Here is a 13,555-nt window from a genome sequence, read left to right on the forward strand (position 1 = left end):
AAAATCGTGTAGTCTGAACCGGGCATATTATTAGATGAGTATTAGTAGGCTGGCAGGGTTAGAATAAGTTGACATGTACTTGCAAAGTTACTTATAGCCAGTAGAATGTTGTTTGGGAGACCCTCAAAATAAAGAGTTAGCAGATAGTAAGCAAACAGTCAACTAATCCTCTGATGAGAGTTAGTAGACATGTAGGTGCAACTTTACTTGTCACCAGAATGTTCAAAAGGGACCATCAAAAAAAAACGTTCCCTTTAATTTTTCTACATTTAACATTAAAAAGTGTTTTTTGAAATGAAACGGTACAGTATATGTATTTTTCAGTTTGTTTACATTTGAATGAATTATCTGATAACTGATTTATACATTAGAATTTTTAAGTGGCATTCCTAGTTCTCCATGCATGGTTGACATCCCTATAATACAGAGACATCAGACAAAAACAGGAATTAAATCCTTATAACATGTCTGGAGGTGAATGTGTATCTGTGTGTGTGTGTGTGTGTGTGTGTGTGTGTGTGTGTGTGTGTGTGTGTGTGTGTGTGTGTGTGTGTGTGTGTGTGTGTGTGTGTGTGTGTGTGTGTGTGTGTGTGTGCGCGTGTGTGTCCATACACCCGTAGCACTCAGCTGAAGGTCTGAGTGACTCAGAAACACCTACTCAACTTCCAAAATCAGCACACATCCTTAAATGTTTACTGAAAGAGAGAGAAAAAAAAGAGGGATAAAAAGTAGTATAAGGAAAAGGATGAGTGGGGGAAAGAAAAGATAAAATAGTTAAAAAAATAAAAAAATAAAAAAGAATTGAGGATGTAGAAAGGAGATAGAAAAGATCAAATCTCTTTTTAACCCTGAGTGGTGGCTGCCTACTGGCTGACATTGATAATTTCATGGCGTCTCAAACTTGTCATTTTAAAAATTATGGCTTGTGGGCACAACTGTCAGACTCGTTTACTGAGCCTGGTTAAGCCATGAATCTTCTCTGATAGATGGATGGATAGAGAGAAAGAGAGAGAGAGTGAGAGAGAGAGAGAGAGAGAGAGAGAGAGAGAGAGCACAAGGGTATAACAGCTAAAAAGAAGAGGTAGGTACTCCACCAAACGAAGCAGAAGAGATCATCTAATCCCGTCCCACAATCCCACGCTCATGCTCCTCTGAAACAAACGCACATTAGGAGATGTGGAGGCAGGAGGGGCGGAGAGAAAAAGAGAAGCAAAGAGAGATGAAGGAACTCGGCTGCTCTATTACAGTGTTTATAGCTGTCTGCAGGCATGGCTGACCTTTTCTAAGTGCTGTTTGTGTCATGGAGACTGTGTCTGCATCCTTAGACGACAGCGATCAGATGCTTGAGAAGCCCAGGGCTTAAGAAACAGTATTAAAACAACAGCAACTGCTCAAAATCAGTGAAGACTGAGAAAATGTCAAGAGCTCTGTTTTTCTAAAATTATTGGATTTACATTATTTGGTTACATACTATAGTACATACATATGTAAATCTGAATCTAAAAGGTACTTTTTACATGACTCACGTGAAGGATCCCTAATTCATTGACCTCTATGAGTAACAAACACCACTGGCAGCAACTGCCATTAAATGTTTTCGAAATAAGTCTCTTATGCTAATTATATATATATATATATATATATATATATGTTTATATATATATATATATATATATATATATATATATATATATATATATATATACATATTACATATTATGGTTTTTACTATGGTATGTCACGTTACTATAGTTTTAATTTTTTTCCTGCATATACAGGTCCTTCTCAAAAAATTAGCATATTGTGAAAAAGTTCATTATTTTCCATAATGTAATGATAAAAATTAAACTTTCATATATTTTAGATTCATTGCACACCAACTGAAATATTTCAGGTCTTTTATTGTTTTAAAACTGATGATTTTGGCATACAGCTCATGAAAACCCAAAATTCCTATCTCAAAAAATTAGCATATCATGAAAAGGTTCTCTAAACGAGCTATTAACCTAATCATCTGAATCAACTAATTAACTCTAAACACCTGCAAAAGATTCCTGAGGCTTTTAAAAACTCCCCAGCCTGGTTCATTACTCAAAACCGCAATCATGGGTAAGACTGCCGACCTGACTGCTGTCCAGAAGGCCATCATTGACACCCTCAAGTGAGAGGGTAAGACACAGAAAGAAATTTCTGAACGAATAGGCTGTTCCCAGAGTGCTGTATCAAGGCACCTCAGTGGGAAGTCTGTGGGAAGGAAAAATGTGGCAAAAAACGCTGCACAACGAGAAGAGGTGACCGGACCCTGAGGAAGATTGTGGAGAAGGACCGATTCCAGACCTTGGGGGACCTGCGGAAGCAGTGGACTGAGTCTGGAGTAGAAACATCCAGAGCCACCGTGCACAGGCGTGTGCTTTTGAACCAGAAACAGCGGCAGAAGCGCCTGACCTGGGCTACAGAGAAGCAGCACTGGACTGTTGCTCAGTGGTCCAAAGTACTTTTTTCGGATGAAAGCAAATTTTGCATGTCATTCGGAAATCAAGGTGCCAGAGTCTGGAGGAAGACTGGGGAGAGGGAAATGCCAAAATGCCTGAAGTCCAGTGTCAAGTACCCACAGTCAGTCAGTTATGGTCTGGGGTGCCATGTCAGCTGCTGGTGTTGGTCCACTGTGTTTTATCAAGGGCAGGGTCAATGCAGCTAGCTATCAGGAGATTTTGGAGCACTTCATGCTTCCATCTGCTGAAAAGCTTTATGGAGATGAAGATTTCGTTTTTCAGCACGACCTGGCACCTGCTCACAGTGCCAAAACCACTGGTAAATGGTTTACTGACCATGGTATTACTGTGCTCAATTGGCCTGCCAACTCTCCTGACCTGAACCCCATAGAGAATCTGTGGGATATTGTGAAGAGAAAGTTGAGAGACGCAAGACCCAACACTCTGGATGAGCTTAAGGCCGCTATCGAAGCATCCTGGGCCTCCATAACACCTCAGCAGTGCCACAGGCTGATTGCCTCCATGCCACGCCGCATTGAAGCAGTCATTTCTGAAAAAGGATTCCCGACCAAGTATTGAGTGCATAACTGAACATAATTATTTGAAGGTTGACTTTTTTGTATTAAAAACACTTTTCTTTTATCGGTCGGATGAAATATGCTAATTTTTTGAGACAGGAATTTTGGGTTTTCATGAGCTGTATGCCAAAATCATCAGTATTAAAACAATAAAAGACCTGAAATATTTCAGTTGGTGTGCAATGAATCTAAAATATATGAAAGTTTAATTTTTATCATTACATTATGGAAAATAATGAACTTTTTCACAATATGCTAATTTTTTGAGAAGGACCTGTATTGCCCACTTTTTTGCTACTTTCCAAACTCATAACACTGCTCTTCCATGTGGAAGTCAAAACGGCTGTGTCGAACAAATTGTGTCGAAGTTTAGTGGACTGATTAATAAATGAATCCCAATGCAAAAGCCTTGCTTTGCTTTGGTTAAAGGTTTAGTTCACCCAAAAATGAAAAGTAGCCCAAAAATTACTCGCCCTCAAGTCATCCTAGGTGTTTATGACTTTCTTCTTTCAGACAAATCCATTCAGAGTTATATTAAAAATTGTCTTTGATCTTTCAAGCTGTCTAATGGCACTCAGTGGGTGTTGCAGTGCATCAGTCCAAAAGAAGTTAAATAAAAGTGCCCATCCATAAAAAAAAAAAGTGTCTCACACAGCTCTGGGGGTTGAACAAAGAACTCCTCCAGCAAATAAACAAATCATTATAATAAAAAAAATAATAATAAAAAAAACATAATAATCACTTTAATGTAGCTTGCGCTAACAGTTGTACATGGAAAAAGCTCCGGGCTGATGATGTATGAGGTCAGCGCTGCGCATGCACCGGTGAGTCTCGTGAAAACCAATGTTTGTTAACAGAAGCAAAAGAAAACCAGTCTCCTCTTGGCTTATATCGAAATCCTGCAACATTCTTCTTTACAAATCCTCGTTTTGTACTTCTAATTAGTGACCGTTGTTTTGTTTTGATCTCTCCCCTGCACTTCCGCGTTCGTCACTTCGGAGCAGTGCATGCACAAAGTCGACCTCATACGTCATCCGCCTGGAAATGCTTACATGTACAACAGTGAGCGCAAGCTAGATTAAATTATTATGTTTTAAATATGGTTATTTTTCTTACAAAAATGCATCAATTCACTACAGGAGGACTTTTTTCACCCCCCGGAGCCGTGTGAGGCACTTTTTTTGTGGATGGGCTCTTTTTATTTCACTTCTTTTGGACTGAAGCACCGCAACAGCCGCCAAGTGCTATGAAACAGCTTGAAAGATCAAAGACAATTTTTAATATAACTCCGACTGGATTCATCTCAAAGAAGAAAGTCATATACACCTAGGATGATTTGAGGGTGAGTAATTTATGGGCTAATTTTAATTTTGGGTGAACTAACCCTTTAAGCAGCAGAGTGAAAGTAAGGGTTAAGAGAGGAAAAAAGGAAATCCATAAGGTGTCTCAATGTCGTGAGCATGGCAACAAGAGTCTAATGACACGACCGTTCACAATATCATGCGAGAAGAAAAATAAAATATAAAACTTGACCTTTTCTAACTTCAGAGCTGAATTATTCAAAAGCAAGAAAAGAAGTTTAACTTTAAATATTCTGCTTTCATTTTTACCCTTGCAGAGCCAGGCAGCGGGCAATTTTTCTTTCTCTGAAAAAACATTAGACTTTAACATTTTTCAGAGAGAATGATATATAATTAAAATTCCCAGTGGAGAAAAAAGAATCAGGTTTTATGTCTGTCCCCTCAACTGCAGTCCACACACATCTCCCACAGGTAGTGTGTATATGTGTGTGTGTGCAAGTGCGTGTCTACAAAAATCAGAATCAACTTGGCTTCCTCTGTCATCCAACAGCCCACGACAAAGCGAGCTGGCAGTGGAGTCCATTAAAAAGGATTTATTCAAACAGAATAGGGCCAGAGGAGGGAACTTTCCAGAGACATTCGTCACATTTCTTGTCATCCAATTTCCTGGAGGTTCCCCAGGGGTAGGGATGGAGCATTGAGGCTATATTTTAAGGGTCCTCCGTGCTATCAGGAGGCATTTGCATTTCATGGGAGGGCTGGGACACTGGAGACCTGGGGTGAGATGGAGAGAGCTGACTACGAAAGTGTGTCAGCACATTGCCGCGTAGACATGAAGTTATCAGAGACAAACCTGCGTTTAGCTGCTGTTGCAGACACATTAAATCTTAGTCTGGTTGCCCGAAAGACTTGAGGAGTTTTTTCCCCCAAGAAAAGCTGAAGCCAAGATATTTTGTTTTGTAACTGACGAATAAATGTCCTGCAGCTGAGCTTCTGGATAAACTATGAGAATTAGCATGCTGGCGTCCTTCTCAGAAAAAATGAAATTTTCTTTTAAGATACATTCCCAAAATTAACATGCCAAAATCATATGCGCAACTACATTGTGCTACGTGATGGATGTTCGTAGAAGAATTCACACTGCTTCAAACAATCTCTAGCCATGACCATCTTCCCAATCATGTTCAGATGTAAAAGGACTATTCAAGAAAATGAGAAAGCAAAATTTATCTTCATTTCAGTGGATGACATGCGATTCAGCATCTTTAATCTTAATATTTTTGATGCAGTCTTCGCACCTCTCCAATTTCACTATCATTTCACAGCTGTCTGTGATCAGGAAGCGGCGGGCTGCCTCTTGTATTGATTCTCATAGCTTGATGGCTCTCTTCAGGTTTAAAAAGCGCCTGTGCAGATAACGTCTTATAACTTTTCCACAATACCCGAACCACTGGAGACGTGATGGAGGAGTGGAAGATTACACTTAGCCTTCCCCATCTGCCCATTCTGCTGGAAATTCAATCAGAGGCCGCTTCGTCCACTATGGACATATTATTCCACCGACGCTGTGACTCTTTTCTTTCAATTTTTTCGGGTCCGCGGATAAAAAATGAAATGAAGATGTTAACTGTTAGGGACAGCCACTATCCCCACAAGAAAGTAGAAGAAAGAGAAAGGGAAAACAAAAGATGTCACTTTTTTCTTTTGTAGTGGGCCGCTGTGTTAACAAAAAGAGGGCAAATGCTGTTGTTCAACTTTGTGAGCCAGGATGTTTCTGGTTGAAAATCACATACTGTACATGAGATGTGCACATTGAGGGGGAAAAAGTTGTTCCTAAGAACAAGCGTCTCAAAGGGGAGAAGTGTCCTTTGGGGGTATAAGTACAAAAAGGCAGGTATATTTAAATTTAGGCTGCATTCAAACAGACAGCGTTGACATTGGAAACCTGGTCAATGACAAATAAGAGTGTCTAAAAAAGAAAGTATATTAAAAATCTAGATCATAGAAATGTACTCTTTGTATTCATGCTGAAACTGTATGGTTTTGAAAAACTTTTATACCATTTTCAAGTTTAAATGTATTGACTCTAAAAATGTCATGCAGTGTAACTTTTTTGCAGGACCTACAGTACTGTTCAAAATTGTGAGATGTTTCTTTCTGGAATGGTTAAGAAATTGAGCAAGGCACCGAACCCACAACTGCTCCCTGGGCACCGCAGCATAAATGGCTGCCATCTGCTCCGGATGTGTGTTCACGGTGTGTGTGTGTGCACTTTGATGGGTTAAATGCAGAGCACAAATTCTGAGTATGGGTCACCATACTTGACTGTATGTCACGTCACTTCACTTCACTCACTTCACTCATATAACTCATATAACTCAGATTGCACGTCTGATGGCAGATGGAGTATTCTGACGACGACTTTCATACCTTTTATGGACCCTGACACTGTTATTTACTTGGCAGTCTATGGGACAGTCACAGGTCTCTCGGTTTTCTTCCAAAATATCTTAAATTGTGTGCCAAAGATGAAAGGAGCTTTTACGGGTTTGGAACGACATGGGGGTAAGTGATTAATGACAAAATTTTCATTTTGGGGTGGAGTATCCCTTTAATTCAAAAATATCTGTTTTGGGGAGTTGCACAAAATTTAATTATACAATAGGAACTAACCTTACCTAGTCATAAAAAAGGTTAAATTAACTGATATTTAAAAAGCTACATTAACAAATTAACAGATAATAAAAAACAGGACTGAAAAAGATTGCTGTGAATGTAGCCTCTCTCTCATAGTCTTCTATCATAGACCTTGAAAGTCCTTGCAGGATCATCCTGACTGAAAAAAAAAAACATCCTGTTATTTGAAGCAGCATAAGCCATGGGTGACGATCTGATTTGAAACACCTCATCTAAGGGGGTAGAGAAGAAATCCAGTAATCAGTACTGTGTTCTCTACAATTCAGCATGAAGGGAGAGTGTTTTTCCCTGCCTTTGCCAAATGCTACTTATTAGTCTTGATGGTTCAGAAAGGCTAAGGTGGGAGGGGGGAGGGGGGGGTTGGGCTTTGATTTACTTGTGCGTGAAATGGGTGTGAAATTACCGGTGTGGTGTGTCTAAGAGGAAAACAAGCATATTTGAACACGACCTTGGAAGAGGAACTGAAGGGTCGAAATGAACACAGCTGTGTGTTTAGGGAGAAAATAACATTGCTAACCTGTGTGAAAATTTGTATGGACGACAGACAGGTGCACACATAACCAGCAGTAAATATAGAGCTGATACAGCGAACGCAAATAAGAAAAGTGCCATGCATAACTGCAACCTGTAAACCTCTAGAAAATGACCAGCATAAGGAAACTGAGCTAGGATTTGATAACCTTACTCAGAATCTGTTTAATTAAAAAAAAAGCACTGGATTAAAATAATTTTAACAACAGAAATCATTCAGTGCGACCAGCATAGCTTGGTTCGCTAACTGATGTCTCTTCTGAACTGATGAAACTTAAACTCACTAAATAATCTTAAACTCATCAGCCTTAAACAGATCACTCAACCAAAGGTATTAAGTGGAATCCGAATTAAATTTAAAAGGGTCATCGGATGCCCATTTTCCACAAGTTGATATGATTCTTTAGGGTCTAAATTAAAAGTCTTTAACATAGTTTGGTTAAAATTTCTCAATGGTAGTGTAAAAAACTTTTTTTTACCGTCAAAAACAGCTCTTTTCAGAGCAAGCTGTTTTGTAGCATTTTCCTTTAAAAGTTAATGAGCTCTGCTGACCCCACCCCTCTCTTCCGAGCCGCTCTCAGATAGACTATTTACTTTAGTAAATATTCATCGTGAAACTTGCTAATTAGCACATTATTAGGAATGGCGATTTGCAAAGATTCATTAAAAAACCTTATACTCACCTTTTCTGTTGGTGAAGCTGGACCACGAATGATTCGCACAAACATAGATGCATTTAAGTAGATCGGGGCGCATTCCCTTCAAAAACAAACGTAATCCACTGCGTCTTCAGCAGCTCAGATGTCAGGAGTAAATGTCGAAGGCTATGTTCATTATTACACCCAACAACAGAACACCTCAATCGCTTAGGAGACATTCTTGTCTACATTTGCTCCAGCGTCAAACAATGGCAGACTGATGATGGTTCACTCAGGGCGGGTCTATGGTAAGAGGCCAGTCCAGTCTGTGCTGAAACGCTACTGTCAATCAAACTACCCTGGGAGAGGCCTGTCTGTGTGACGTCACAAAGACAGGCAACTGAGATCGGCTCGATTTGAGAAAGCGGTAAAGATTTTAGTAGATTTAAAAAAATTGTTTTATCATTATATGGTGGTTGTGTACACACACTGCTAACACACATTTAAGTTCAAACAACTTGTAAAAGTGCATGTAGCATCCAATGACCCTTTTAAGATTCTCATCATGACAGAAATTGCTGTAATTACTGTAGATCTCAACAGTGAAGGTAGTAATAGGAGGTCCACACAATTTTTCTTACAAATGCTGTGTTAGGGGATTTAGTTTCCTTTCATCTATTTTCTCATTAATCTCAAGCCCACTTGCTTGAGACTTTCTTGATATTTTCTTAGTGTATTCCAGCAGGACCAAGATGTTTTCCCTGGCCATCTTAACTGCGCTACTGCAATAATGTATCGCCAAGCCCAGATCGATTGGTCCTGATTGATACAGCCATGGATTCCTTAGCAAGCAATTTCAACAACGGCTCAGACAAGAGCTACTACACAAAGGCAAGGCAGAGAGGAGTTTACTGCAGTTTTTAAAAGGACACGCATTGATTAGCATGGTCATTAGGACAGATGAATGATCCTATGGAAAAAACTCTACAGTACACAGAGGAGACCGAGACCTAGAGGGACACAAAAGACACACTCATTTTAAAACAATGCTGTATGTTTACGCATCTAGATGAGTTATTCATTCCATGCATCTTAGTTGATGAGAAACTAAATTTTACAAATTCTAAAGCTTCCAGAAGAGATCAGATGTGCTAAAACATTAGCCACTTTTAAATCTAGACTCAAAACTCATCTGTTTAGTCGTGCATTTATTGAATGAGCACTGTGCGATGTCCGAACTGATTGCACTGTATTTTATGTATTCACTGTATTTTATGTAACATCATTTTCTATTTTTAACTGTTTTAAATAAATGTTTCAATAATTTTCTAAGTTTTTAAATTCCTTGTTTTACTTTTGTGATAATTTTTTTTTCATGATTATTTTACATTCTTTTATGTAAAGCACTCTGAATTACCATTGTGTATGAAATGTGCTATATAAATAAACTTGCCTTGCCTTGCCTTGCCTACAATCAAAATATCAGCACAAATGTGCTGTAGGTGTTTCTTATCATGATCATCACCTCTCAAATGTCTTTCCAGGCTCAGTATCACCTCAGGAACCACTAAATTTAAAAAAGGGCCATTTCCTGGAGAACATCAATTTTAATACACCAGTGAATTATGTTGGCATGCTGCTGTCAAAACACATTAAGGTTTGACTGTCCATGTTTACATATCAACACCTAATCGTATTCAGACTTCTGGATCAAATGTGAAGAGGTTAGTTAATCATAACAGCTGTCATTCACATATAGCAGTCTAAGACAGACATAAGCAAACATTCATTCAACAAATTTAGTGCAATGCGAGAAACCTTAAAAACATATAAATTACAAAAAAGCTACAAAAATTCTGAACATGGTCACTTCATAAGCTCTGTTTGTGAAGTTGAGAGTTTTGTGTGGGTGTTCAGCAGTGTTTTGCAAAGGAACACCTACCTGCAATACTAGCAAAGATTTCGCTGACACCGATGAGGATGTACTGAGGCACTTGCCACCAAATGGGAAGATCGGCTGCATAGTAGGTAACTCCACTGAGAGACTGCGGGATGGGACCTCGTGTGTGGATAATTTCCAGCCTCTTTGTCTCTAAAATGCCTGAGAGGGGCAAGAAAGGGTAACAGATTAAAATTAATAAATACATTATGAGAGTTCAGAATCATTTTGTGTTTTCAAACAGGAACAATGTTGTTCACATTGTGTGCTATAATTAATTGTACTATATTACTTTGATACTTTTAAAACTGAAATTCTACTTGACAAATGTACAGATTTGTAAGCTAATTTAAAGAACATTAAAGAACAAAGAAAGGTATAGAACAGGATAATGTTATATATATACACTCACACAAAAATGCTGTTTTTACTGTATTTTTATCAAATAAATGCCGCCTTGGTGAGTATGAGACATCGTTCAAAAACATTAAAAAAAAACTTAACAACCCCAAACTATTGAACAGTAAATGTAAATAATTGCAGTATATACATAAGCAATAAATCAACTATTGAGCGTGTGCCTTCTGAATATTGGCAGCAGCCATTGAAAAACTAGGTTTTGAACATGTGTGTGCATGTGTGTTTGCAGCCCAGTGCGTCAGAGTGTTAGATCAGTATCAAATACATGTGTGGATGTTTGGAGAGTAAGTGCATGTAACAGTGAATGAAAAAAGTATGAAGAGTCCATTAATGGATTAAGTGTCAGGTCAATGTTAGCGCTTCACACAGGTCAAAAACAGCTCATCTCCCACACATAAAAACATGCTCGCACACACAAAATTATACCAGGCAGCTGGGTTTAGCAGGTAATCAGAGTGGAGCAGAGATTGTCAGCATGGACTATCTAAAAGCTTGATCCAATAAAAACCATGTGGCAGGTGCCATTCAGATAACTCCTCGTGGGATCCCTCCATCATACTGACATGCACATATTCCCATTTTGAAGGGGTATGACCTTGTATTTCATATGCTTAAAATAGCAGTGTGTGATGCAGAACATCTACAGCACGCTGCTAACTCAAAGCGCTTCAGTTAACAAAACAGTAGCTTTTTTCCTCTCTTCCCTCTCATCTTTCATTCCCCCCTCCACCCCTCGCCCAAACACCAGAAGCGTTCCACTCTGATCTGTGGCTGTGGTGTGTCAGATTTAGATCGGAATACAAATGATGCCTGGAATAAAACACTTTTTGGCTAAAAGTGTGACCCGCTGCAGATTACAGACCTCACTTCTGCACTTCCAAGAGATTCGAAACCCAGATTGAAAAAAACCTTGACTTTTATTTCTGGAAAATTGAACAGAAGTAGAACTGCCCCAAGGCATCGTCTGGTGTGTGGCGGGCGCGTGTGTTTGCAGCTTTGTTGTCGGAGCAGCTTGCCGTGCAAATGGCTGCCTTCCTGAGTGCAAGACAACAAGTGTGTCCAGGTGTGTGGGCATCATCTGTGCCTGCGGGTAGGGTTGGCTTCAGAGCTATGCCACTGCCAAGCACCCATCTGTTTGGAAAATGTTGTGTAAATGTTGTGAGGAGGTTCTGGCAGTGGTATTTTAAAACCCACCTAAGCCCTGCTGGGTTCAGCTACTGTGTAGACTCTGATTAAAAGTGCTTCAGTACACTTGAGTTAGGAGGCAGCAGCCTTGTGTGTAAGCACACAAACATACAAACACGAATCTAACAGAAAAGAAAAGACAATAATAATAAATTTTCGACAATCCAATCTATTCCTGATAAATGAAAAACAGTCCCGCTCTATTTTTTTTTCTTAGTGAACATCCTATTAGACTACACCCTAATATCCTATGACATACATATCTGCTCATAACTTTACATGCCTCTTGCAGTATTGCAGTAACAAAAAGTGGTATCATAAAAGCCCTGAGAAAGTTATTTGACTTAACATACTATAAACATAAGCATTTAAAGTGGACTATATCAATATACAGTGCATCCGGAAAGTATTCACAACGCTTCACTTCTTCCATATTTTCAGGGTTCTTACATCTTTTCCAAAGTAAAATTCAAGCATTTTTCAAGCACTTTCCAGGTACATTTTCAAGATTTTCCAGCACTTTACATCTGTGGTAAATTACATGTTTACATACCTACTTGAGTTCTTCAGTTTAGATGTTCAATTATAGGGACCTGAAACTTCACATTGCCAAATAACAGCCAAGAAACCTTAAGGGTTTAGAGAGAATCTGTAAAGAGGAGTGGCTCAAAATCCCTCCTGAGATGTGTGCAAACTACAAAAAAGGTCTTACTCTGTGCTTGCCAACAAGGGTTTCTGCACCAAGTACTAAGTCATGTTTTGCTTGGAGAGCAAATACTTATTTCACTCACTGAAATGCAAATCAATTGTAACCTTTATACAATGTGTTTTTCTGGATTTTTTTGGTTGGTATTCGGTCTCTTTTTTCTGTCTCTAAAATAAACCTACCATAAAAATTACAGACCCTGCATTTCTTTGTAAGTGGGCAAACTTACAAAATCAGTGCATGTCAGAGCACAGGCCATGAAGTCCAAGGAATTGTCTTGAGACCTTTAGACGGATCTGGGGAAGGGTACAGAAAAATATCTGCAGCAATGAAGTTTCACAGAAGCATGTAGTCTCTGTTTGAAACAACTCTTCCTAGAGCTGGCCTCCTGGCCAAACTGAGCAACTGATGGAGAAGGGCTTCGGTTAGTGTGGTGACCAAGAACCTGATGGTCACTCTAGTTGACACATGAAAACATACTTGGAATTTGCATCTAAAGGACCCTCAAAAAAAATGATGAACCTCAATTCTAAGCATCATGTATGCAGGAAACCAGCTCTGCTCATCACCTGCAGAGTACCGTCCCAAAAGTAAAGTGTGCTGGTAGCAGCCTCATGCTGTGGAGCTGTTTTTTAGCGGCAGGAACTGAGGGACTCGTCAGAGTAGAAGAAAAGCTCAATGCACCAAAATATTGAGATTTTGGTGAGCCTTAATGAAAACCTAGAGCATTCAGAACCTTAAGGCTGGGCAGAAGGTTCACCTTCCAGCAGGACAATGAACCTAAGCACACAGCAAGAGTGGCTTATAGACAACTCTGTGAATGTTCTTGAGTGGCCCAGCCATGGCCTGGGATTGAACCCAATATAATATTTCAGAAGAAACCTTGAGGCTGTAATTAGTGCCAAAGGTGCTTTAACAAAGTATTGAGCAAAAACTGCGAATACTTAGGTACATGTGATTTATTTATATATATATATATATATATATATATATATATGTGTGTGTGTGTGTGTGTGTGTGTATATAATTTGCAAAGAATTCAAACAAATTCAAACAAACTTCTTTCAC

General features: G+C 39.1%; 1 protein-coding gene across 1 annotated transcript in view; it reads right to left on the minus strand.

Annotated features, from left to right (window-relative positions):
* LOC109080340 (solute carrier family 15 member 4-like) overlaps window positions 1–13,555 on the minus strand; it is a 56,671-nt gene that overhangs the window by 21,789 nt on the left and 21,327 nt on the right. The window contains exon 7 of the mRNA XM_042730041.1: window positions 10,180–10,338. Coding sequence (XP_042585975.1) covers window positions 10,180–10,338 — 159 coding nt within the window. The remainder of the gene's footprint in view (window positions 1–10,179; window positions 10,339–13,555) is intronic.

Source organism: Cyprinus carpio, chromosome B8, assembly GCF_018340385.1.
Source record: "Cyprinus carpio isolate SPL01 chromosome B8, ASM1834038v1, whole genome shotgun sequence".
Lineage (NCBI taxonomy): Eukaryota > Metazoa > Chordata > Actinopteri > Cypriniformes > Cyprinidae > Cyprinus > Cyprinus carpio.